The 22,343-nt window shown below is 44.4% G+C and overlaps 1 protein-coding gene and 1 non-coding gene across 2 annotated transcripts; one reads left to right on the top strand and one right to left on the bottom strand.

Annotated features, from left to right (window-relative positions):
- Window positions 1-5,570: 5,570 nt before the first annotated feature.
- On the bottom strand, window positions 5,571-5,677 carry LOC116744865. The gene has a single exon (XR_004347192.1). It is a non-coding gene; the product is annotated as a U6 spliceosomal RNA (small nuclear RNA).
- Window positions 5,678-7,439: 1,762 nt separating this feature from the next.
- Window positions 7,440-12,928, top strand: ZSCAN4 (zinc finger and SCAN domain containing 4). Its single transcript, XM_032613311.1, has 4 exons — window positions 7,440-7,497; window positions 11,286-11,788; window positions 11,913-12,078; window positions 12,171-12,928. Exons 2-4 carry the CDS (start codon window positions 11,393-11,395, stop codon window positions 12,926-12,928), a joined length of 1,320 nt encoding a protein of 439 aa, XP_032469202.1. The 5' UTR covers window positions 7,440-7,497; window positions 11,286-11,392.
- Window positions 12,929-22,343: the final 9,415 nt, after the last annotated feature.

The raw sequence follows: 22,343 nt of genomic DNA, 5'->3' as shown, positions 1-22,343 counted from the left end.
TATTGGTTTTATTTCCCTAAATACTTCTCACTTCAGGCATATCCTCCTCCATATCAGACTTCCCTCTCTTTATGTGACTTGTAGTATCTGCATTTGGGGGCCACATATAACCTTTTGGCCTCCTGCCAAAAAAAATTCTGTATCTTGATTGTGGTTGTGCCTACCTGATTCTACACGTGATAAAACTGCATAGGGGCTTCCCTGGTGGCGCAGTGGTTGAGAGTCCACCTGCCGATGCAGGGGACGCAGGTTCGTGCCCTGGTCCGGGAAGATCCCACATGCCACGGAGCGGCTGGGCCCGTGAGCCATGGCCACTGAGCTGGAGCATCCGCAGCCTCTGCTCTGCAACGGGAGAGAGCACGACAGCGGGAGGCCCACGTACCGCAAAACAAACAAACAAACAAAACAACAAAAAACTGCATAGAACTACACACATGCACACACACACGTAAAAACGGTGAACTGTGAAAAAGATACGAGGATTTAACCAATGTCAAATTCCTTGTTTTGATATTAAGGTTACATACGCTGCTACCACAGAGGAAACTAAGTGAAAGATACTCTGTACTATACCTGCAACTTCCTGTGAATATACAGTTATTTCGGAATAAGACATTGAAAAAAACAAAACAACAGATCATGTGTCTTGTCATGCTAAATCCCCACAACTTCCCAGAGTAGTAAGAATACAATCCAAATTTCTCATCATAGATTCCAAAATACATGCAGCAGCCCTTGCCCCGCTCATCTCACTACCTACCAGTCTCCCACTCCAGCCCTGCAGTCTTTCACTCTCTATACCAACAAGCCAAGTTCTCACTAACCTTGGGGTGTTAATACATGCTTTTCTCTTTGCAGGGAATTTTTCTTCACTTTCACACCTGGTTGGGGTCTTCATTGCACTGCGTAGCTGTACAGTTCAATGTCCCATTTTCCCACATTTACAGATATGAATCCTGAGTACTGAGGAGAATGGACATGACCAAGGTCAGCCAGTTGGTAAATGGCACAGCTCAGACGAATTAGAAAAACAGTGTGTCTCTAGAGTCCAAGCACTTAGCTACTAGCCCACACTCCTTGCTTCACATGTGAATTGAGAAAAGAATATACAAGGCCAAGCAATCCAGTTCCAAGCTTCATCTTTTTTATTATGAAGACAATAATATGTTCTCTTTAAAAAAATAACAAAATATATATGGAAATGCAAAAGGCTTATAATAGTCAAAGCACTTTCTATTTTCTTAAATAGAACAAATTTGGACTTTAAAGACCTGATTTCAAAACTTACTATGAAAAAAAAAAAACAACACTATGAAGCTATAGTAATGAGACCATGTGGTATTGGTGAAAGGATAGACAATGGAGCAATGGAAGAGTCCAGAAATAGAGCCACATGCATATAATTAACTTATTTTCAACAAAGTTGCCAAATTAAAAATGAAAGGATAATATTTTCAACAAATTATTCTGAAAAACTGTGATATCCTCATGCATAAAAGTAAAGAACCTCAACCCTTCCCTCAAAATATTCACAAGTGAACTCAAAATGGGCCATAAACCTTAATATGAGATAGAAATATATACCATCTTAAATATAACAGGAAGAGTGCTCTTTGTTCTTGCTTTAGGCCAAGATTTCTTACATAGGAAAAAAACACAAACCATAAAAGAAAAATATGATAAACTAGACTTTAATAAAATTAAAATTTCTTACAGTTCAAAAGGTACTGATAAGGAAATGAAAAAAAATCTATCTATGGCCTAAGAAAAAATATTTTAAAAACCTATATCTGACAAAAGGCAGGTATACAGAACATGTAATAAGGTAAACAACACTACTAAAAGAATAGGCAAAACATCTGAACACATTTCACTAAATATGATATATGAATCATAAGTAAGCACATGAAAATATTCAGTATTATTATTTAAGGAAATATGAATGAAAACCAGAGTGAGGTCCCACTGCACACTCATTTTAATGGTAACATTAAAAGACTGACAATATCTAGTGTTGAAGATGTGAAGAAAAGTGGAACTCTCACACATTGCTGGTAGGAATGCAAAATAGTAAAAATAAATTTGGAAACACTGGCAGTTAATGAAGTTAATCATCCACTTCTTTCTAAGTATAACTATAAGAGAAATGGAAACCTGTGTCCACTGAACTATTTGTACGTATTGGCACTTTCCAGGAAGTTTATTCTTCAAACCCAACAACTAGATAACAAAAACAAACATCCATCCACAGATGAATGGTTAAGAAATTGTTATATTTATAAATGGAATACTCCCCATCAATATTAAGGAATAAACTGATACAGGGGGAAAAACCCCCATCAATTTCAAAGCGTTATAGTAAGTATGGATGTGTGCATCATCTATATCAACAACAGCCTTAGAGAGAACAAAAGCCTTTCTACTGAGATTGGACGTTAACATCCAACAGGAAAACGAAAGACTGGGATCTGACCCTCAGCTGCCCAGTTCTGATAGGCCACCGCAGGTGAAATAATGAAAGATTGGCTCCTCACCTTGAGACAGGCTGGGACCTGAGACCTGAGACCCTTTACTGCAGTACTTGCACCTGGACAAACGTCTTCTTGAACAACAGAATACAAAGAAACTCTAAGGGGCTAAAAATATATGCATGAGAAGTTGGGGCAAATTATAAACAATAAGATATGAAAAGGCCAAAACCCAACTGCCACCTTTGAGGTGACTGCCTGCCAGGAGCAAAAGCAGTGTACTATGCATGATACCTGCACAGAACACCACTAAGGGGGCAGGCAGACCCACTAATCCGCTCCTGCTCTTCCCCCCATTTAAGAGACCAGCTTGCCTCTTCATGAGGAGAGAGCGAGTGCATCTATTACTTGTTTTTGCTCCCTCCTGATGCAGCACCAGTCCCAATAAAGCCTTGCCTAAATTTCTCATCTGTCCTCTTATCAATTCCTTTTTATTTTTTAAATTATTTTTTAAATTATTTATTTATTTATTTGGTTGCCCCTGGTCTATTGCAGCATGTGAACTCTTAGTTGCAGCATGCATGTGGGATCTAGTTCCCTGACAAGGGATCGAACCCAGGCCCCCTGCATTGGGAGCTCAGAGTTAACCACGGGACCATCAGGGAAGTCCCTGGCCTCTTAACCAATTTCTATTGATTAAAGAAGTCCAAGAGGGATTTCCCTGATGGCGCAGTGGCTAAGAATCCACCTGCCAATACAGGGGACGTTGGTTCCAACCCTGGTCCGGGAAGATCCTACATGCGGTGGAGCAACTAAGTCCGTCACAACTACTGAGCCTGTGCTCTAGAGCCCACGAGCCACAACTACTGAAGCCTACGCGCCTAGAGCCCATGCTCCACAGCAAGAGAAGCCACCACAATAACCCCACGCACCGCAACTAAAAGTCCACATGCAGCAATGAATACCAATGCAGCCAAAAAAAAAAAGGCAAAAGTCCAAGAACCCAAGTCGGTAACTGTCTCTGAGCTATACTAAATGGCTCAAGATTAAGGGCCACTGGGAGATGGGAGAGACCCTGCCGCCCCCCCTCAAGTTAAATGAGCTGCGCCATTTCCTGATTAGGAATCTTGCCTTTTTTTTTTTTTTTGGATTTTTGTATGCGTGTGTGTGTGTGTGTGTGTGATATTAGTTCCCCGACCAGGGATCGAATCCACGCCCTCAGAAGTGAGAGCGCAGAGTCCTAACCACTGGACCTCCAGGGAATTCCCAGGACCCTTGCCTTCTTGCATTCTGGCCTCTTTACCACTCCTGACAGCCTCTATACATATGCCCTCAGGTAACATCTTCATGGTGCCCCCAACAGCAGTCACCTGTGCCTCTGTCTTCTCGTCCCCTGACTCACCCACATGGGTCGTCCTGCCTCATCCCTAAACTTTGGCCACTTCCAACCATGCCCTTCAGAGCCCAGCAACTCAAGGATCTCGTGTCTGGGAATAAAGACGCAGACATAGAGATGGACTTGAGGACATGGGGCGGGGGAAAGGTAAGCTGGGACAAAGTGAGAGAGTAGCACTGACATATATACACTACCAAATGTAAAATAGACAGCTAGTGGGAAGCAGCTGCATAGCACAGGGAGATCAGCTCGGTGCTTTGTGACGACCTAGAGGGGTGGGATAGGGAGGGTGGGAGGGAGACGCAAGAGGGAGGGGATATGGGGATATTTGTATACATATAGCTGATTCACTTTGTTACATAGCAGAAACTAACACAACATTGTAAAGCAATTATACTCCAATAAAGTTTTGGGGTTTTTTTGTTTTTTTTTTTTGCTGTACGCGGGCCTCTCACTGTTGTGGCCTCTCCCGTTGCGGTGCAACAGGCTCCGGACGCGCAGGCTCAGCGGCCATGGCTCACGGGCACAGCAGCTCCGCGGCATGTGGGATCCTCCCGGACCGGGGCACGACCCCGTGTCCCCTGCATCGGCAGGCGGACTCTCAACCACTTCGCCACCAGGGAAGCCCAAAGATGTTTTTTAAAAAGTAAAAAAGGATAATTTAGGAGAAAAAAAAAGGATCTCATGTCTGCACCTGACTTTAGACCGCTGAACCCCATCCTCCCCCACCACCACCCCATGTCTCCTGCCTGGGCATCACATGTTTTCCCCCTCTTTTGGAGACTACTTGGATCCAGATCTTGGTGTTTCTAGTTCCATTTTCTTTATGTATCCCACAACTAGTATTTAATAGCAATAGGTGTTAGCCACTGTTTCAGAGGCATAAAGCAGAGAAAATCCCTTCCCACAGGTTGATCACAACTTTTGTTCTTTTATGCTTTCTATTTCATTCTCCTACCCTTGGCCATTTAGATGTCATCTTCAATCTGATCATCGGACTCACTGATTCATTCTTTAAATATCCCCATCCTCCTATGTATTCTACTCAGTCCTTTCTTTATCAATGTTTTCCATAACCAACATTTTCCCAATTTTTTGAAGCATATCTTCTTGCTCCTGTGGCTTTTTTCTTTCCTCATGTCCTGGATTATTTTATCCTCTTATTTTAATTTCTTTGTACTTCCAATTCTTTATACTATATAACATATGTTGCTTACTATGATTTTTGTGAGGTTGCGATTCTTCTTCCGTATCTAGTTACTTTTTCCTGGATGTATGAGTTGCTCTGTGTGTGTATGGAGGAATGGCCAAGGTCAGGCCAGATGCCCTGGCAGATGTAAGAGTATGAAATGAGGAGATGGGCCAGGGAAGGGAGCCCAGTTTTCACCACACTAGGCGACCAGGATCATCTGTTTTCATCTTAACTTAGCCAGGGTGGAGGCGTCTCCTGAGCTGTCATCCCAAAAGTCTGCGGGATGAGAGGGGATGGCCTGACAGCCCAGGGGCAGCTGATCTGCCTGACCTCTCCTCAGACCCCTCTTGCCAGATATCACGGTCTGTTCCAGCACCACAATCTGAAGCTGGTACAGCTCGTAATGACTGAACTGAGACCTTGTAGGTGGTAACTGAAACCGCTTTTCTGTGTGTGTGTGTGTGTGTGTGTGTGTGTGAATTGGCAAAGGGTTTTAGGATGGTAGGGAAGGGCACAAAATATGGAACACTTCCCTAATTTGTGTGTCATCCTTGTGCAGGGGCCATGCTAATCTTCTCTGTATCGTTCTGATTTTATTACATGTGCTGCCGAAGCGAGTATGAAACCGCTTTTCTTTTTCTTTTTAATAAATTTATTTATTCACTTATGTATTTATTTATTTATTTTTGACTGCGTTGGGTCTTCGTTACTGCACGCAGGCTTTCTTTAGTTGCACCGAGTGGGGGCTGCTCTTCGTTGCAGTGAGCAGTCTTCTCATGGCAGTGGCTCCTCTTGTTGCGAAGCATGGGCTCTAGGCACGCGGGCTTCAGTAGTTGTGGTGCGTGAGCTCAGTAGTTGTGGCTCATGGGCTCTAAAGCGCAGGCTCGGTAGTTGTGACGCACAGGCTTAGTTGCTCCACGGCATGTGGGATCTTGCTGGACCAGGGTTTGAACCCGTGTCCCCTGCACTGTCAGACGAATTCTTAACCACTGCACCACTAAGAAGTCCCTGATAATTTAGCTTTATTGAACTTTGTGAAACTGTGAGGCCACTGGGAGCGGCGAAGTTTTTTTACCAGAGGCAGTCTGAGCCCTGCTGTAAGTAACTCGAAGCCACTGGGGAGCTTCCACAGAGGAGGCATGTGTCCAGGCTCAGTTATAACAGGGTCCCTATGATGGCTGCTTTGGGAATAGAAAGACTTGTGTGGGAATTCCCTGGCAGTCCAGTGGTTAGGACTCTGTGCTTTCACTGCCATGGCCCCGGCTTCAATCCCTGGTCAGGAACTAAGATCCCGCAAGCTTTGTGGCTCAGCCAAAAAAAAAAAAAGAAAAGAAAGGAAGGAAGACTACTGGGAGGAGGGGAAGCCAGTTAGGAGCTCACCTCATTAATCCAAGGGAAGGATGATGGGGCCTGGGCAGTGCAGGGTAAAACATGACTTGATTCTGGATATAACTTGAAAGCAGATAATGTTAGGACTGCTGCAAAAGTCCCTTCTCTCCAAAAAACATTCCATCTGCTTCCCTATCTCTTCTCTGATCTTCCAGGTGGTCACTCAATCCACAAGAAGTCAGGAAACAGAAGTGCTGAGTTTTCCTAAAATCTCTTCCTCCTGCTTTCCCCCTAGTGAGTGTAAGACCCCACCCCTCCCACCACATTTTCAAACCAGAAGCCTCTCCCCATTTTAACCCCTTCCTCTAACTCAGTCCCCACAAGTCCATCAAACATTATGTGCTTTCTTTATATAAAATAAGAACTGCTCTTTCTCTTCCCACTAACTGACCTTAGTTTCAGCCCCTACAATTTCTTTGTTGGATTAGGAACCCCTCCTTTGGGGTCCTGGGGCACCCTCTGACTCACCAGACCCGATACACAGGAGGAGAGAATCCCCCCACCCCCACCCCCGCATTGTGCCACAGGGCTTGAGGAATCTTAGTTCCCTGTGTCCTGAGCAGTGAAAGTGCAGAGTCCTAACCACTGGACCGTCAGGAAATTCCCAGAAGGAGAGAATGTTAGCCTTGTTTTCTGCACTTGCAATCCACAAGTGTTGGAAAATTGGAAAGTGTTAACTTTGTATAAGACTCACATAGGACAAAATTTGACGTGAGATTAAACATTATATCCCCACTTAAGTGCGAATGTTGTTATATTTCACTGCAGGAATATGTGTGTTTGATTGTGGCCTATTGCCCCAGGCCCAGGGCTGTTATATAATACCATACTGAAAAGCTGGAGCTACAGCTGATGAAGATTCCAACAGAGATCCCATCAACAGTTACACTTTATCCAATCACGTCTTTAAATGCATTATTTTCCCTGATCCTATAAAAGGGAGGAGCCTTGGGAAGGCACGTCAGATGAACCCAGTTCAGAAAGTGAGTCACAGCGAGTCCTCAGCCTTCAGCTCAAGATTACCCAGTCTGAAGTTCAGTCTTCTGGAGGAGGTAAGTTTCCCGTTTCGTGTGTGTGTGCAATTGTGTATGCATGTATATTTATGCATAGCTGTGGGGAGAAAATTCCTAGGTACCAAGATATGGATGTCTCTCAAGCATGGGGGATCGTCGATTGTGAAAGCTTCTCTGGCTGTGCAAAATCTGGCTTGACTGAAGTAGACTTCTCCTAGGAATGTCTGTTAGTCTGACATTGCTTTTTGTTAATTTTATGTTCTAGTAATTCATTTTTATTGCATCTTGTGGCAGTGGAGGTTCACGGCCGATTGAGATGATGGTGGGGCTGAAAATGAAAGAGTGTGTGTCAGTTACCAGTGAATGCTCCACGTGCTTCAAATGTATCAATCCTTTTAGCTCCCATGGTAATTCTGAGCTGGGTGTCATTAGAGATCAGAGCCCCCATGACAAGGATGGAGGCCTGATGCGTAACGTGTCTGGGGCCACACAGCTTGTAAATGCCAGCCTGCAGGTTGAGAACATTGGCAGTCTGGGGGGTTTTTGTTGTGTTCTGTTTTTTATTGAGATATGATTGACATATAACATTGTATTAATTTCAGATGTACTGCATATGATACAGTATTTGCATGTATTGGGAAATGATCACAGTAAGTCTAGTTAACATCCGTCAGCATTCATCATTACATTCCTTTTTCTTGTGATGAAAATTCAAAATATGGCAATTTCGAATTCCAAGGTCCTAGCCATAATAGTGCTCCGTGACTTTGTTTGTGTGAAATTGAGTGCATGTCTGCAAATGTGACCATGTGGTCTGTGTGTGCCTGGGGTAGTCCAGAAAGAGAACCCATGGAACTTCCCTGGCCATCCAGTGGTTAAGACTCCACACTTCCAGTGCAGGGGGCACATATTCGATCCCTTGTTGGGGAGCTAAACTCCCACATACTATGTGGTGTGGCCAAAAAATAATATATATATATAGAGAGAGAGAGAGAGAACTCGTGGGGAGTCCCAGATGAAGGAGGAGGTATGGATTATATAGAAAAAAGAAAAGCAATAGAGACCAGTATACCAGGATGTAGATAATCAGCCACAGTACCTAAGGTGGGGTGGGAAGGATGAGGACAGGCCCAGGCAAAGCCTGGTGGAACCACGAAGGACTTAGTGCTTTTCCCTGAGAGCAAGAGGGAGCCAGGGAGGGAATTAAGTGGAGCATGACCTGAGCAGATTAACATTTTAAAAAGGTTGACTAAGGGCTTCCCTGGTGGCGCAGTGGTTGAGAGTCCCCCTGTCGATGCAGGGGGCACAGGTTCGTGCCCCGGTCCAGGAAGATCCCACATGCAGCAGAGCGGCTGGGCCTGTGAGCCATGGCCGCTGAGCCTGCGCGTCCGGAGCCTGTGCTCCGCAACGGGAGAGGCCATGACAGTGAGAGGCCCGCTTACCGCAAAAAAAAAAAAAAAAAAAGTTTGACTAAATAGGTGTGATAAGTGGATTAGGGGAAGGCAAGGATGTGTTCAACTTTCTCCTATAGGGTTTTGCCTAGAATCATCTTTGTGTCATTCATTGATGAGATGAGGGTGGCTAGTTTGATCAGATCAGCAGGTGAGGTTGACATAAAACATGACATCAGTTAACAGAAATTAATTAGGTATTTGGGAGCCCACATATCCCAACAAACACCCACATTTTCTGATTTTGTGGCACAATGTTTGCTTTTAAAAAAAAACAACAACAAATCCAGGGACTTTCCTGGCAGTCCAGTGGTTAAAGCTCCAACTTCCAATGCAGGGGGCGTGGGTTCCATCCCTGGTCGGGGCACTAAGATCCCACATGCTGCATGGCGCAGCCAAAAGAAAAAAACTCTGGGAATTCCCTGGTGGTCCAGACTCTGTGCTTTCACTTCCAAGGGTGCAGGTTCGATCCTTGGTTGGGGGAACTAGGATCCTGCAAGCTGCTTGGTGTGGACAAAAATAATAATAACAATAATACAAGTCTTTGAAATGTTGACTATATATAAAAAAAACACACACACAAAAATAGAGCAGTGATATAGAAAGGATTAAATCTTTTATCTGTTTGACATCCCAAGGGGTATGCCTGTGGTTGCCCAGATCATTGATTTGCAGTCACAAATCAATATTGAATAATACAAACTCAGTTTCTCCTCTGAATCCTACACTCCAGTAGAAAAGGATAGGCAATACAAACAGCTCAATAGGGACTGCCCTTGTGGTGCAGTGGTTAAGAACCCTCCTGCCAATGCAGGGAACATGGGTTAGAGCCCTGGTCCGGGAAGATCCTACATGCCGTGGAGCGACTAAGCTCGTGCACTACAACTACTGAGCCTGTGCTCTGAAGCCCGCATACCCATAGCCCGTGCTCCGCAACAAGAGAAGCCACCGCAGTGAGAAACCTGCGCAGAGCAACGGAGAGTAGCCCCCGCTCGCCGCAAGTAGAGAAAGCCCATGTGCAGCAACAAAGACACAACGCAGCCAAAAATAAATAAATAAATTTACTTTTAAAAAGAAAGAAACAGATCAATATAAAATTATAACTTTGATAAGATCAGTGAAGCAAAGACAAATGTTTTTCATAAGGAAGGGTAATTGGAGAAAAGAAAGAGGTGAAAGTAAAAGGAAAATTTCCTGAGGAATGTATCATTGGGCTGACACGGGGTGTAGCTGAGGTGGTTTTGCAGATGTTTGTGTCTGATGTACGAGTTTCTAACACAAGATGAAATCATGTATATGGATTCCAGCCTGTCCTATTTCATTCACTTTCTTGTCAATTGTTTGTTATATTTTGTTTTCTTATAATGACTGAAAGAACATCTTTGTACTAGATCGCCTTCGTTCAGTTAAATCATGCCCAATTACAACTTAAGACGCTATTTACTGTTTAAAATTGAACTTTTAAAATTGAAATGTAATGCACATACAGAAAAAAGGAAAAGTGAAAGTATATAACTTGGTGGATTTTTACAGAGAAACACTCATGTGTAACTACCTCCAAGATCAAGAGGTAGACTATCGCCAGCTAAAATTGGAAGTACAGCATCACACGAACTCTCTCTTTAGTCCCAGGCAAACTGGGATGGGGTCATCCTATGGAGCCCTCCATATGTACCTATCCCAGGATCTACTATTGTTTCCAAAATTTTAACCAACATCCTAAATAATATTGATAGTATTTATATGCTTTTCAATGAACATAAACAAGAAGAAATAAAATGTATTGTTTGGTGCCTGGATTATTTCATTTGACATTCTGTTTTGTGGTTATTCTATGTTGTTGCATGAAGAATTTCTTCTTATTGCTATCAAATATGCCTCTGCATCAATTAATTGTAATCTGTCCCATTGAAGGTTGGACATTTAGATTATTTACAGCATGGGAATATTATGAATTATGTTGATAGAAACATTATTGTATATGCCTTTGATGCACACGAGTATATTCTTCCGTTGAGTACATGCCGAGGAGTAAAATTGATGAGTCACAGGGAATGCATAAATACAGATTTAGCACATACTAGTCAAAGCATTTCCAGCGTGAGTACTCACTAGCAGTGGCTGAGAGTGCCAGGTGCTCCAATCCATGCCAATGCTAACTCTATTTTATTTTAGTGATTCTGGTAGGTATTTTGTAGCACGTTCTTGTAGTTTTATTTTGCCTTTCTGGGATGGCTGATGAGGTTGCGCTTTTCTCCATTTGTGTATTCACCAAATGTCTAGTAGAATTCATCCGTGAACTCAACTGAACCTGAATTTTGTTTCTTTTCAATTATACCAGTGTTGTAATTTATTACATATCTCTTCTATTTCTAGCTCGCAGTTCTTAAACATCCAGCAGTTGTTGAAAGAGATCCCCCAAGAAACAAGTCAGCAGAGATTGAATCCCTGAAGTTGCGGCTCTCTGAGAATTCTTGTTAAGAATGGCTTTAGACCTCAGAATCTCCTTTCAAGATGAAACATCCAGGAAGGATCCTGGGTCAGATAATCTAGAGCTTAAACCCAGACAAGGATCTGCCATCCAGGAGAGAGAGGGGATCTCTGAGGTCCAGAGCACTCAGCTCAGCTTATTTCAAAACAATAATAACTCACGTGCAAGGCAGGAGCTGCAAAGACTCTATAAATTATTTCACTCATGGCTGCAGCCAGAAAAACACAGCAAGGATGACATAATTTCTCGTTTGGTCCTGGAACAGTTTATGATCAATGGCCGCTGCGGTGACAGGTCCACTTTACAAGAGAAATGGAATGCAAGCGGCAGAAACCTGGAGAAATTCATGGAAGGTCTGACCGATGATGGCATGAAGCCACCTGGCTTAGTAAGTAGAGGGTTCTGACCCCCAGGGTGAGGGGAAAGGGGGTGTAAGGAATAAGTAGTCTGTTGAAGTTGCCTGGAAGTAGAGAAAGAAGTTATTATAGATAGTAATCAGGCTTTGTTCACAGGTCCACGTCCACATGCAGGGACAGGAAGCCCTCTTTTGTGAGAATACGTCCTTAAGAGAAGTCATTGTTCACTTCACAAAACAGTTGTCGACAGGAACTCCAGCAAGAGAGAAAATGGGGACACCTTTCTGGATTCCTCAAGATACTTCCCTGGAAACAAGACAAAGTGAGTGGGGAAAGCCCAGGTACCAGAGGGATGATCTGTGTGGACTCTTTCTTGGGCATAACTTCACTGAGTCCCTTTTTCCCCCGCTACAGAAAGTGAAGGTAAAGAAAATGGTGGCAACATTTCTTTGAAAACTTGTCAAGTAAATGACCGTATTACTAGTGCAAGCAATCAAATACCTTTCCTGCTCATTATCCAAGAAGAGAACAGTCTGAGGCCTGAAGAAGGAGGTGTTTGTTTGGAGAATCCACTCAGCTCCAGAAGAGCAGGTCCAGCCCCCTCCAGGTCCCAGGGAGGGTCCCTGAAAGGACCCTCCTATCAAGATGTCCTTGTGGAGGTGGAACCAGAGTTTCTCTTCAAGCCAGACCAGGTCACCCTTGAGCCTGTTTCTACGCACCAGAGCACTGAGGGGAATTCTGCACGTGGGGAACACCAAGAAAGAGTCCACGGAGCCCCAAAAGTATACAAATGTGAGACGTGTCCCAAGATCTTTAGGTATTTCTCTCGGTTAAAAGTTCACCAGAAAAGACACAATAATGAGAGAACATATATTTGTGCTGAGTGTGGCAAAGGCTTCTTCCAGGCATCAGACCTACATGTGCATCAGAGGATTCATGCAGGAGAGAAGCCTTTCATGTGCAGCGTGTGTGAAATGGCCTTCAGCCACAAAACCAACCTTCGGGCTCACGAGAGAATCCACACGGGAGAGAAGCCCTATGTATGTTCCCTTTGCCAGAGACGCTTCCGCCAGTCCTCCACCTACCACCGCCACCTTAGGTTTCACCAGAAAATTGCCCTCAAAAGTGTTCCCTCCACACTAAAATCTTCCTTGGCTGTGGCCCCAATGTGATGTATATAAATTATGTATGTGCGTATGTTTATTTCCATAGTACTGCTCTATAAAAATAATTTTAAAAAGTAGTACTGCTTTATAAAAATAATTTAAAAAAGAAAAAATGTGGCAACTTCCCTGGCGGTCCAGTGGTTAAGACTCTGCACTTCCACTGCAGGGGGCACAAGTTCCATCCCTGGTCCGTGAACTAAGATCCCACATGCCTTGCAGCACGGCCAAAAGTAATAATAATTAAATAAGATTAAAAATTTAAAAAGGAAAAAAAAAAATTTAAAAAGGAAAGAAAATAAAATTTAAAAGACAGTTAAAAAAAAGAATGTAATTTCCTGATTGTATTTTCCATTTATTGTTTCACCCCTCCCCCCAAAAAAAGTAAGTTTATGAAGAGCAGGGAATTTCTCAGTTTTGTTCACTAAAGTATCTCAGGTGTGTAGAAAAGCATCTGGTACATTTCAAATAACCAATAAATATCTGTTGAATAAATGAATGGATGTGTTATGTTGGTGTTTATTCTTTAAAATTTTGGCGTGTGTCCCACGTGAGAATGAAACGGAGCAGGACCCTATGGTCCTTGCCCCTCCACACACACCATGTCCTCAGCCTGCTTTTGTCTGTGGAAAAACTTTAGCAAAAGAATAAGCTTAATCAGAGAAGTGAGAAAATGCAGAAACAAAGGAAAACAGTCAAAGGAGACCAAATAATAATTGTTTAGTCATTAAGCAAAAATCAAGGATCTTTAGTTCCTCCTTAAGGACTATAGATAATATTCTGAGCCATATCCTGTGAGCTCTCTTGTAGATACTGAAACCCCCACCAGGTGGAAGAAGTTAACAGCATGATGACCAGGTTGTAGCCATGACATAGCTGCCACAATTTCGAGAATTGGCCTCAAAGAAATGGTGAAAGAACAGACCCTGAACCTGAAGACTAATTGTGCTTAAAACAATCAAGATGACGCTGATCAGAGCACAGATGACCAATTTCAAGATGACTGTTAGAGCTGACTGTGCTGTTTCTGCATGTGGTCCCCTCCCTCCGTCTATAAAAGCTCTTGCCCACTGATTGTCGCGGGGGGGTGGGGGTGGGGGTGGAGTCAGCCTTAGGACAGGCGTCCACCCTCTCCATCCCCCCGTTGCCGGCATCCAAAATAAAGCACTTTCCTTTCCACCAACCTGGCCTCTTTATTGGCTTTTGAGTGGCGAGCAGCCGGACCCCACTTTCGGTTACAATAAGACAGTGAGTTCCAAGCTCAGTGGTCCAACGAGACTTTCCCTGCCTGCCGCCCTGTCCTCTGTCCACACCCTTTATGTCTAGTGCAGCCACAGGCACCTAAAAAGGTGGGGAGCGAAGATGGAAACTTAGAAAGAGGCCTTAACTGAAGAAAGGGACCCTTTGTATTTAAATAATATATAATCATTTAATTTACTGGCAATTTAATAGCTAAACTGGACCTAAAGAAGATGGTGACTGAAAGTTGCAGAATGCAATTTTATTAACAAATACCAGAAAAGTCCAATGTTTTCCATGCATTTCTTCCAGTAGATGGAATGTGTGGGGGTAGGGAAGGCTTATTTGCAAAATCAGTTTGAAAGAGCAGTTTGGAGAAAACAGATTCTGTGTACAGTCGAGGCAAAAGCTCACATGCTAGTTATTGTGAACACATTTGTGATCTGGCTTCCAATAGGAAATTAGGGTTCAGTCTCATTGAGAAGCTAGAAGGTGCCCTGTAGAAATGGCCTGAATGCTGGAACAGGGGCATTCTGCGGGGTAAATTGTGACACTTCTCTGATTCCCTTGCTATCGGGCTGGGATAATGCTCCACTATGTGGAGAAGCCCATTCATCCATCCTCTTTCCTGGGCTGTCTCCAGATATTTTACTATGGTGAATATTCTTGCAAATCTTGGTATGAAAGAAGGCTTTTCTTTGGAAAGACCTCTGGGAGATGGGTTGTGAAATAACAGCAAATATATATATATGACTCTGCCCGGTTCCCCAGCGCTCCCAAAACCCTTGTATTTTCCTAAGAGATAAGAGCACTAGGAGCTTTTTGTTTGTTTTTGTTTTTGGCTGCGACGCAGAGCTTGTCGGATCGTAGTTTCCTGACCAAGGCTCGAACCCGCGCCCACAACAGTGAAAGAGTGGAGCCTTAACCACTGGATCTCCAGGGAATTCCCCTGGGAGCATCTTTTGTTCTAAAATTTGATCTTGGACCCTGGCTTCTGACACAGAGCACCTAAATCCTTTTAAATTTCCTGGATGAAAGGAGTGTCTTTGGCTTTAAATGAAGTGGTGTTTGGTAGGCTCCTGGATGGCTTCAGGATGGGGACTGATCACCAGAAAGACCAAACTATGATTAGAAGCTTGGAACTTTCAGCCCCACCGCATCCCTGCATCCCTGGAAGTTGATAGGAACTGGAGATTGAGTTAATAATGGATCATGCATTCTTAAGTTCAGGACTTGGAGATCTTCCAGGTTGCCGAACACATCCATGTGCCAGGAGGGTGGCATGCCCCTACTTTACAGGGACAGAAGCTCCTATGCTCAGGACCCTTCCTGATCTCTCCCTCTGTAACTCTGTCTGGCTGTTCATCTGTATCCTTTATCATACCCTTTAAAATATAATAAACTATTTAAGTAAGTGAGTATTTCCCTGAATTCTGTGAACGGTTCTAGTGAATAATCCAATTTGAGGAGGGCAGTTAGGGGAACCTCTGATTTGCAGCCAAATCAGACAGAAGTTTTGGGTAACGTGGGTACCCACTATTTGCAATTGGCCTCTGAAGTGGGGGCCAATCATATGGGACTGAGCCCTTAACCTGAGGGATTTTCACTAACCCGAATTAGTGTCAGAATTCACTGAACTGTAGGACACCCAGTTGGTGCCACAATTGGTTGGTGTGATAAAACAGCCACACTTCTTGTGTCAGAAGTGTTGAGTGTGGTTACTTCAAAAAGACACATGCACCCCAATGTTAATAGCAGCACTACTTACAATAGCCAAGTTAGGGAAGCAACCTAAGTCCCATCAACAGATGAATGGATAAAGATGATGTGGTGTATATATATACAATGGAATATTACTCAGTCATAAAAAAGACAGAAATTCTGACATTCACAACAATATGGATGGAACTAGAGAGTATTATGCTTAGTGAAATAAATCAGACAAAGATACATACTCTATGTTATCACTTATATGTGGAATCTAAAAGAAAGAAATAAGTGAATGTATATGATAAAATAGAAACAGACTCACAGATATAGAGAACAAACTAGTGGTTACCCATGGGGAGAAGGAAGGGGAGAGGGACACAATATGTGAAGGAGATTAATAGATACAAACTACTATGTATAAAAGAAATAAGCAACAAGGATCTATTGTACAGCACAGGGAAATATAGCCATTATTTTGTAATAACTTTAAATGGAGTATAATCTATAAAAATATTGAATTACTATTGTATTGAATCATACCTGAAACTAATATAATATGGTAAATCAACTACACTTCAATGAAAAAAAATAGTGTTGAGTATGGCAGTAGAGTGAGAGTAAAGGAGAAACAAGTATTTTTCCAATACCCAGCGGCAAACTTTTTCAAAGTGATTTTTACGCATTGTAGCACCATTAGAAATACAAAAGATCTTGAATGTCCATGTCTTCTGAAACGCTTGGTTTTGTGACTAGTCTGACTTTAATACCTGGACCCCTCGGGTACAGTTTATTGGAATCAGCAAGTAAGATAAATAAGTTTTTAAAAAAAGCAGCTCTTTCACACCCTCTGCTTAACCAATATGCTTGGATTTTGCAGGTTAAATGCACAGTTGACACGTCTCCCTGACACACCAGCTACTTGTCTGACTCTACTTGGCATCACACACATCACACAGGTACCGAAATCATAAATAGAATGAGTGCCTGGCCTCCACCTAGCTCCAAGCCCAGTGATTATATGCAGAGTTCAACAATACAAAGGTGGATTCCCACTGGTAACCTCCTGTGCATTCGACTGAGGTGGAGAGTTAGCTACGAGTCCAGACTAACACGTTTGGGGAATTTCTCTTCTAAATGAAACGGGAGAGAAGGGGACAGGGCACAACCTTTAAAAGAATGACAAAGCTTGAGGACACGACCCAAACTGATTAGAACCAAATGAGTCCAAGATGGCGGATGAGTTGACTTCCACCAGACCTTGAGCCTCAGTATATACTCATTGTAACACATCAGCACACTAAGTGACACACCCACAGTCACCACGACAGATCCGAGACCAACCATAAACGGCCAAAAAGTGGGTGGTGGCCTAATTCCTAGAAATCCCTACCCCTTCCCCAAAATAGCTGGAATACTCCTCCCACTCATTAGCCTATGAAATTACCCACCCTTATAAAAACTGACAACCCCATACCCTGGTGCCGCTCTTGCCTTCTGAGATGGTCCACACTCTGTCTGTGGAATGTGTTTCTCTCTAAATAAATCCACTTCTCTTTTAAATATATATATATATATTTTAAATTAATTTATTTATTTTTGGCTGTGTTGGGTCTTCGTTGCTACGCGTGGGCTTCCTCTAGTTGCGGCGAGTAAGAGCCACTCTTCATTGCGGTGCACGGTCCTCTCATTGCAGTGGCTTCTCTTGTTGTGGAGCATGGGCTCTCGGTGCACAGGCTTCAGTAGTTGTGGCACGTGGGCTTAGTAGTTGTGGCTCATGGGCTTTGTTGCTCCACGGCATGCGGGATCCTCCCGGACCAGGGCTTGAACCCGTGTCCCCTGCATTGGCAGGTGGATTCTTAACCACTGTACCACCAAGGAAGCCCCCCCCCAATAAATCAACTTCTTACCCATCACTTTGTCTCTCACTGAATTGTTTCTGTGACAAGACATCAAGAACCTGAGCTTTGTTAAGTCCTGAGACTAGGTGTGTGATCTCAGTTAAAAGAACGTGGGTTCAAGACCCAATCTGAGGCCCACAGTTTCATAAACAGAGGGCTCCTGTGCAGAATGGAACCAAGAAGTTCACTGGATTTTTCTCTGCAGGTGGGTTTCCCTCTGTTTATTCCAAGTGGAGCTGGCTTACCTCTTACAGCTGTGAATCCAGTTTCTTCTTTAACATATTTATTTATAATTGAAAAATGAATTCATTAAAATATCTAATAGTGATTATGTGTAGGAACATTGTATCCCTTCCTATGGAAACCCAAATAAGGCTTAGGGCTACTCTCTAGCTGTGACCCTGTTTATCCTCACCACAGCCCTGATCACTGTAAGATTTGTTTGTTTGTTTTCGGTTTTTTTTGGCCGTACAGCATGGGGTGCAGGATATTAGTTTTCAGACCAAGGATTGAACCCAGGCCCAAGGCAGTAAAAGCTCCAAGTCCTAACCACTGGACTGCCAGGGAACTCCCAGAATTTTCTTTTTATTAATTTGTAATCCACATGGCTCCCTCACTTCATCCCAGACTGACTTGTGTCCTTTCCTGACAGTCCTCTGATTGCCCCCTGGGAAGTCACCCCAGACTCTAAGATCTTCTCAGTCTACTTTGTTGTCCTGAGGACACTGGTCATCTGACTTTGTCTTGGGCATTTACTTAGCACAGGCAAGAGAAAACCCCTCTCTGGGCCTTGGTTTCTTCCTGTGCAAAATGGAGAGGATGGGGGGGCCTGATCACAGGGCTTCCAGAGCAGGTAAGGAGAGGATGCACTGGCCACACCCACACCCCCAACATGCCCCGACGACGCAGTTACTGTGGGGCATGGCCGCCCTAGTGCTAGCTTGCCGGTGGTGTCCGTGGGGGACAGGGAATGACTAGGGGGAGCACCCTGGGCATCTACAGCTCAGGTCTGTCCCGGGAAATGCTCCTCAGGCCCACCACTCCAAGAGCGCTTTCCATCGCTCTGCTCTAATCGCTGCCAGACCTCCTCAACTTGGGGGCATGAGGGGTGAGGGGCACCGTGCCTCATCCCAGAGTCTCTGTGCCTTCTCTGGGCTGCACCTATACGGAGGCCTGGCTGGGCTTGGGGACCTGGAGCCTCCACCTGCTGTTATCCAATGGAGGTCTTGCTGCTCACAGCTTACAAAATCAATTACATACTCACAAATGTCCATAGAAAAGAAAGGTGCCTTTAATCAGAATGCTGACAATCTGTGGAGATGGTGGACTCAGCGTCCCCCAGAAGCCACCTCTGCTTTGGCATTCTGCTCGGCCATTGAGGAATTTGGGCATTCTGCTCGGCCATGAAAGTTTTAAAGGAAAGGAGGGACGTCATCTCAGTTAATCTTTGAGATTGCAACAGGAGGGAAGGGGGCAGGGCACAACGTTTGAAAGGATGACATAGCCCGAGGACATGACATAAACGGATTAGAACCAAATGGGTCCAAGATGGTGGATAAGTTGACTTCCCCTAGACCATGAGCTTCATTATATGCTCATTGTAACACATCAGTGAGCTAAAGGACACACCCACAGGTGCCATGTCAGTTCTAAGGCGACAATAAGGATCAAAAATTGAGCCGTGGCCCAATTCCTGGAAATTCCTGCCTATTCCCAAAATAGCTGGAATACTCCTCCCACTTATTATCCTATAAGAAATTACCCACCACTATAAAAACTGACAACCCCACACCCTCGTGCCTTTCTCACCTTTTGAGATGGCCCATGCTCTGTCTAGTGGAGTGTGTTTCTCTCTAAATAAATCCACTTCTTACCTATCACTTTGTCTATCACTGAATTCTTTCTGCGATTAGACATCAAGAACCTGAGCTTCATTCAGTCTTGAAGCCAGGTGTGCGATCTCAGTTGGAAGACCGTGGGTTTTGGCCAGGTTCAAGTCCCAGCACTTGGGTTCAAGTCCCAATCTGCGTTTCGGCCAGGTTTGAGTCCCAGCCGCGTGGGTTCAAATCCCAATCAGGGTCCTGGCCAGGTTTGAGTCCCAGCACGTGGGTTCAAGTCCCAATCTGAGGTGCATGGTTTCAAGATGGCGGATCAGAGTCTTTGCCATCCTCCATTGCATGCAGGCTCATGGACTTCTTGTGATCTTCCCCTAGATGTTATCTTGTTCACACAGTTTGTTTGTGAGATCATTGAAGGGGAATCTAAGGAAAAGATCTGGTCATCTATTAATTACCTATTTTTCATTTCTGCTTCTTTGATGTACAGAAAGAAATGACAAGTTAGGCAAGGTATTCTGTGATTAAAAGACTTGAAAGGTGTGCTTGGGCCGGAGATTAGTAGAGCATGGGTGTGCCTGGTTTAAAAATTTGATACAATATAACTTTGCTAAAATGACAAGAAAAGGGTCTTCCTGCTGAGGGCCTTGTTACTGGCAACTGGGCTAGTGGCTAAGATTCAGTGGTCTTACTACTGCAGCCTAACTGAATTCATTCTCTGGCCAGGGAAGGGAAATCCTGCTTCAAGCCACTGCAGGCCGTGGCCACCAGAGATCAGAAGGATCAATAAAGTTTGCAGAAACACTTACTTAAAAAGCCCAAATTCCTCAATGGTTTTCTGGGAAGAATTTTTTTTTTTTTTTTTTTGCGGTACGCGGGCCTCTCCCTGCTGTGGCCTCTTCCATCGTGGAGCACAGGCTCCGGACGCGCTGGCTCCGGACGCGCAGGCCCAGCGTCTATGGCTCACGGGCCCTGGGAAGAATTTTTATAGGCAAAATCCGGGGGTGGGCTGTAGGGTGTGTAACCCTCCTCTGATTGGTTGGTGATGAGATAACAGGGTGGTCTTTCAGGAATCTCAGTCATCAGCCTTCTGGTTCCAGCCAGTCTGGGGTCCATGTGCTTGTGTTCAGCCAGAAGCTACAATCCTCCACATGGGTGGAGGCCTCAGATCCTGCAGAAGAACTCAAAAATATATTGTTATGTATATCCCTTGAGGTGGAACCAGGACCCTGCTTTATCCCCGCACTATTGTTTTCTTGACCCCTCCTCCTTTGTTTCTGCATTCCCTCCCTTCCCTAATTAGTAACTATGGATATGCCGTTTGGAACTCAGAAAAGGTCTAGGAGGCTGAAGCTTTTTTTTTTTTTAAGCCACTAGGCATGTAGGATTCTAGTTGCCCCGACCAGGGATAGAAGCCTTGCCCACTCCGGTGGAAGCATGGAGTCTTAACCACTGGACCACCAGGGAATCCAACAAACATAAGGAGGGGTTTTGTACCTCAGAGGGCCCTGCAGGGTCCTGCTCGGTTTCATTATTAGCATTTCTCACAGCAACCTACCTGGAGAATCAGATTTCTGGGGGAAATGCAGGGTCAGAGAAGTGAAGTGTTTTCCTGTATGATCAGGCCCAGCCGGATGGCTGCTCTCTTGCTCTCTGTACATCCCCTGCCTGATCAGTCCCTGCCTCACCTACACCCCACTCACCTGACTGACCTCCCTCTTAATCATAAAGCCAAATCAGTAAATGCCTACATACTCCCCCCACCCCACACCCCATCACCTCAGCTCGCAGGACTTTGGTTCCCCGACCAGGGCCACGATAGTGAAAGCGCGGAGTCTTAACCACTGGACCACAGGGAAGTCCCTGTTCTAATCTTTAGATTAGGACTGTCTCCACTGTGACAGTTTATCAAAGGGACTGTGAGGGGAGTGCTCCTCTGCCAGTTTTCCTGGCAACCTGTGAACCAACCTGATGTCAGTTCTTCCTGGAACAGGCAACCTCCCTCTTCCCTGTGAGAAATGGAATATTTCCTGCCTTGTCAATAAAGGATGTCACAGTCATCAGTGATTGCAGCCACAGTCTATGGTAAGCTGGTGAGCCCCGGGGGAACTCAGGAAGGAAACAGAGAATACCTGCCATCTAGCAGCATCAGACTGCAGCCGTTCCCCACGGTGAGCCCTGAGGGAACTCAGGGTGAGAAAACACAGGACACTGGCCTTGGGTAGCTAAGGTGCATATCAAAGGAATGATTGCAATGAGCCCAGACTCTTGCATCTTCCCATACACAGAAAAGCGCTAAATTCCTTAACTTGAGATTTCTAATTTTCTTTTCTTTTTTAAATTTTTATTTTAAAATATATTTATTTATGGCTGCATCGGGTCTTCGTCGCTGGCGCGGACTTTCTGTAGTTGCGGCGAGCAGGGGCTACTCTTCCTTGAGATGTGTGGGCTTCTCATTGTGGTGGCTTCTCTTGTTGCAGAGCACGGGCTCTAGGTGCGAAGGCTTCAGTAGTTGCGGCATGTGGACTCAGTAGTTATGGCGCACGGTCTTTGTTGCTCCGTGGCATGTGGGATCTTCCCGGACCAGGGCTCGAACACGTGTCCCCTGCATTGGCAGGCGAATTCTTAACCACTGTGCCACCAGGGAAGTCCCTAGTTTTCTTAACAGTAATCTTTTGTTCCTACCACCTGCCCTTTGTTGCAAAACTCCTGTATATCCTAGCTCCCCCCTCGCCTCCTCGG

The sequence above is a fragment of the Phocoena sinus genome, chromosome 19 (assembly GCF_008692025.1).
Source record: "Phocoena sinus isolate mPhoSin1 chromosome 19, mPhoSin1.pri, whole genome shotgun sequence".
Classification (NCBI taxonomy): Eukaryota; Metazoa; Chordata; class Mammalia; order Artiodactyla; family Phocoenidae; genus Phocoena; species Phocoena sinus.
The sequence above is the reverse complement of the archived record's forward strand: the minus strand, read 5'-3'. Positions and strand labels throughout refer to the sequence as shown.

Coding starts and splice junctions, on each gene's coding strand:
- ZSCAN4 (XM_032613311.1), top strand. CDS start 11,393: ATGGCTTTAGACCTCAGAATCTCCTTTCAAGATGAAACATCCAGGAAG. Junction 11,789..11,912: donor GCATGAAGCCACCTGGCTTA/GTAAGTAGAGGG, acceptor CTTTGTTCACAG/GTCCACGTCCACATGCAGGG. Junction 12,079..12,170: donor TTCCCTGGAAACAAGACAAA/GTGAGTGGGGAA, acceptor CCCCCGCTACAG/AAAGTGAAGGTAAAGAAAAT.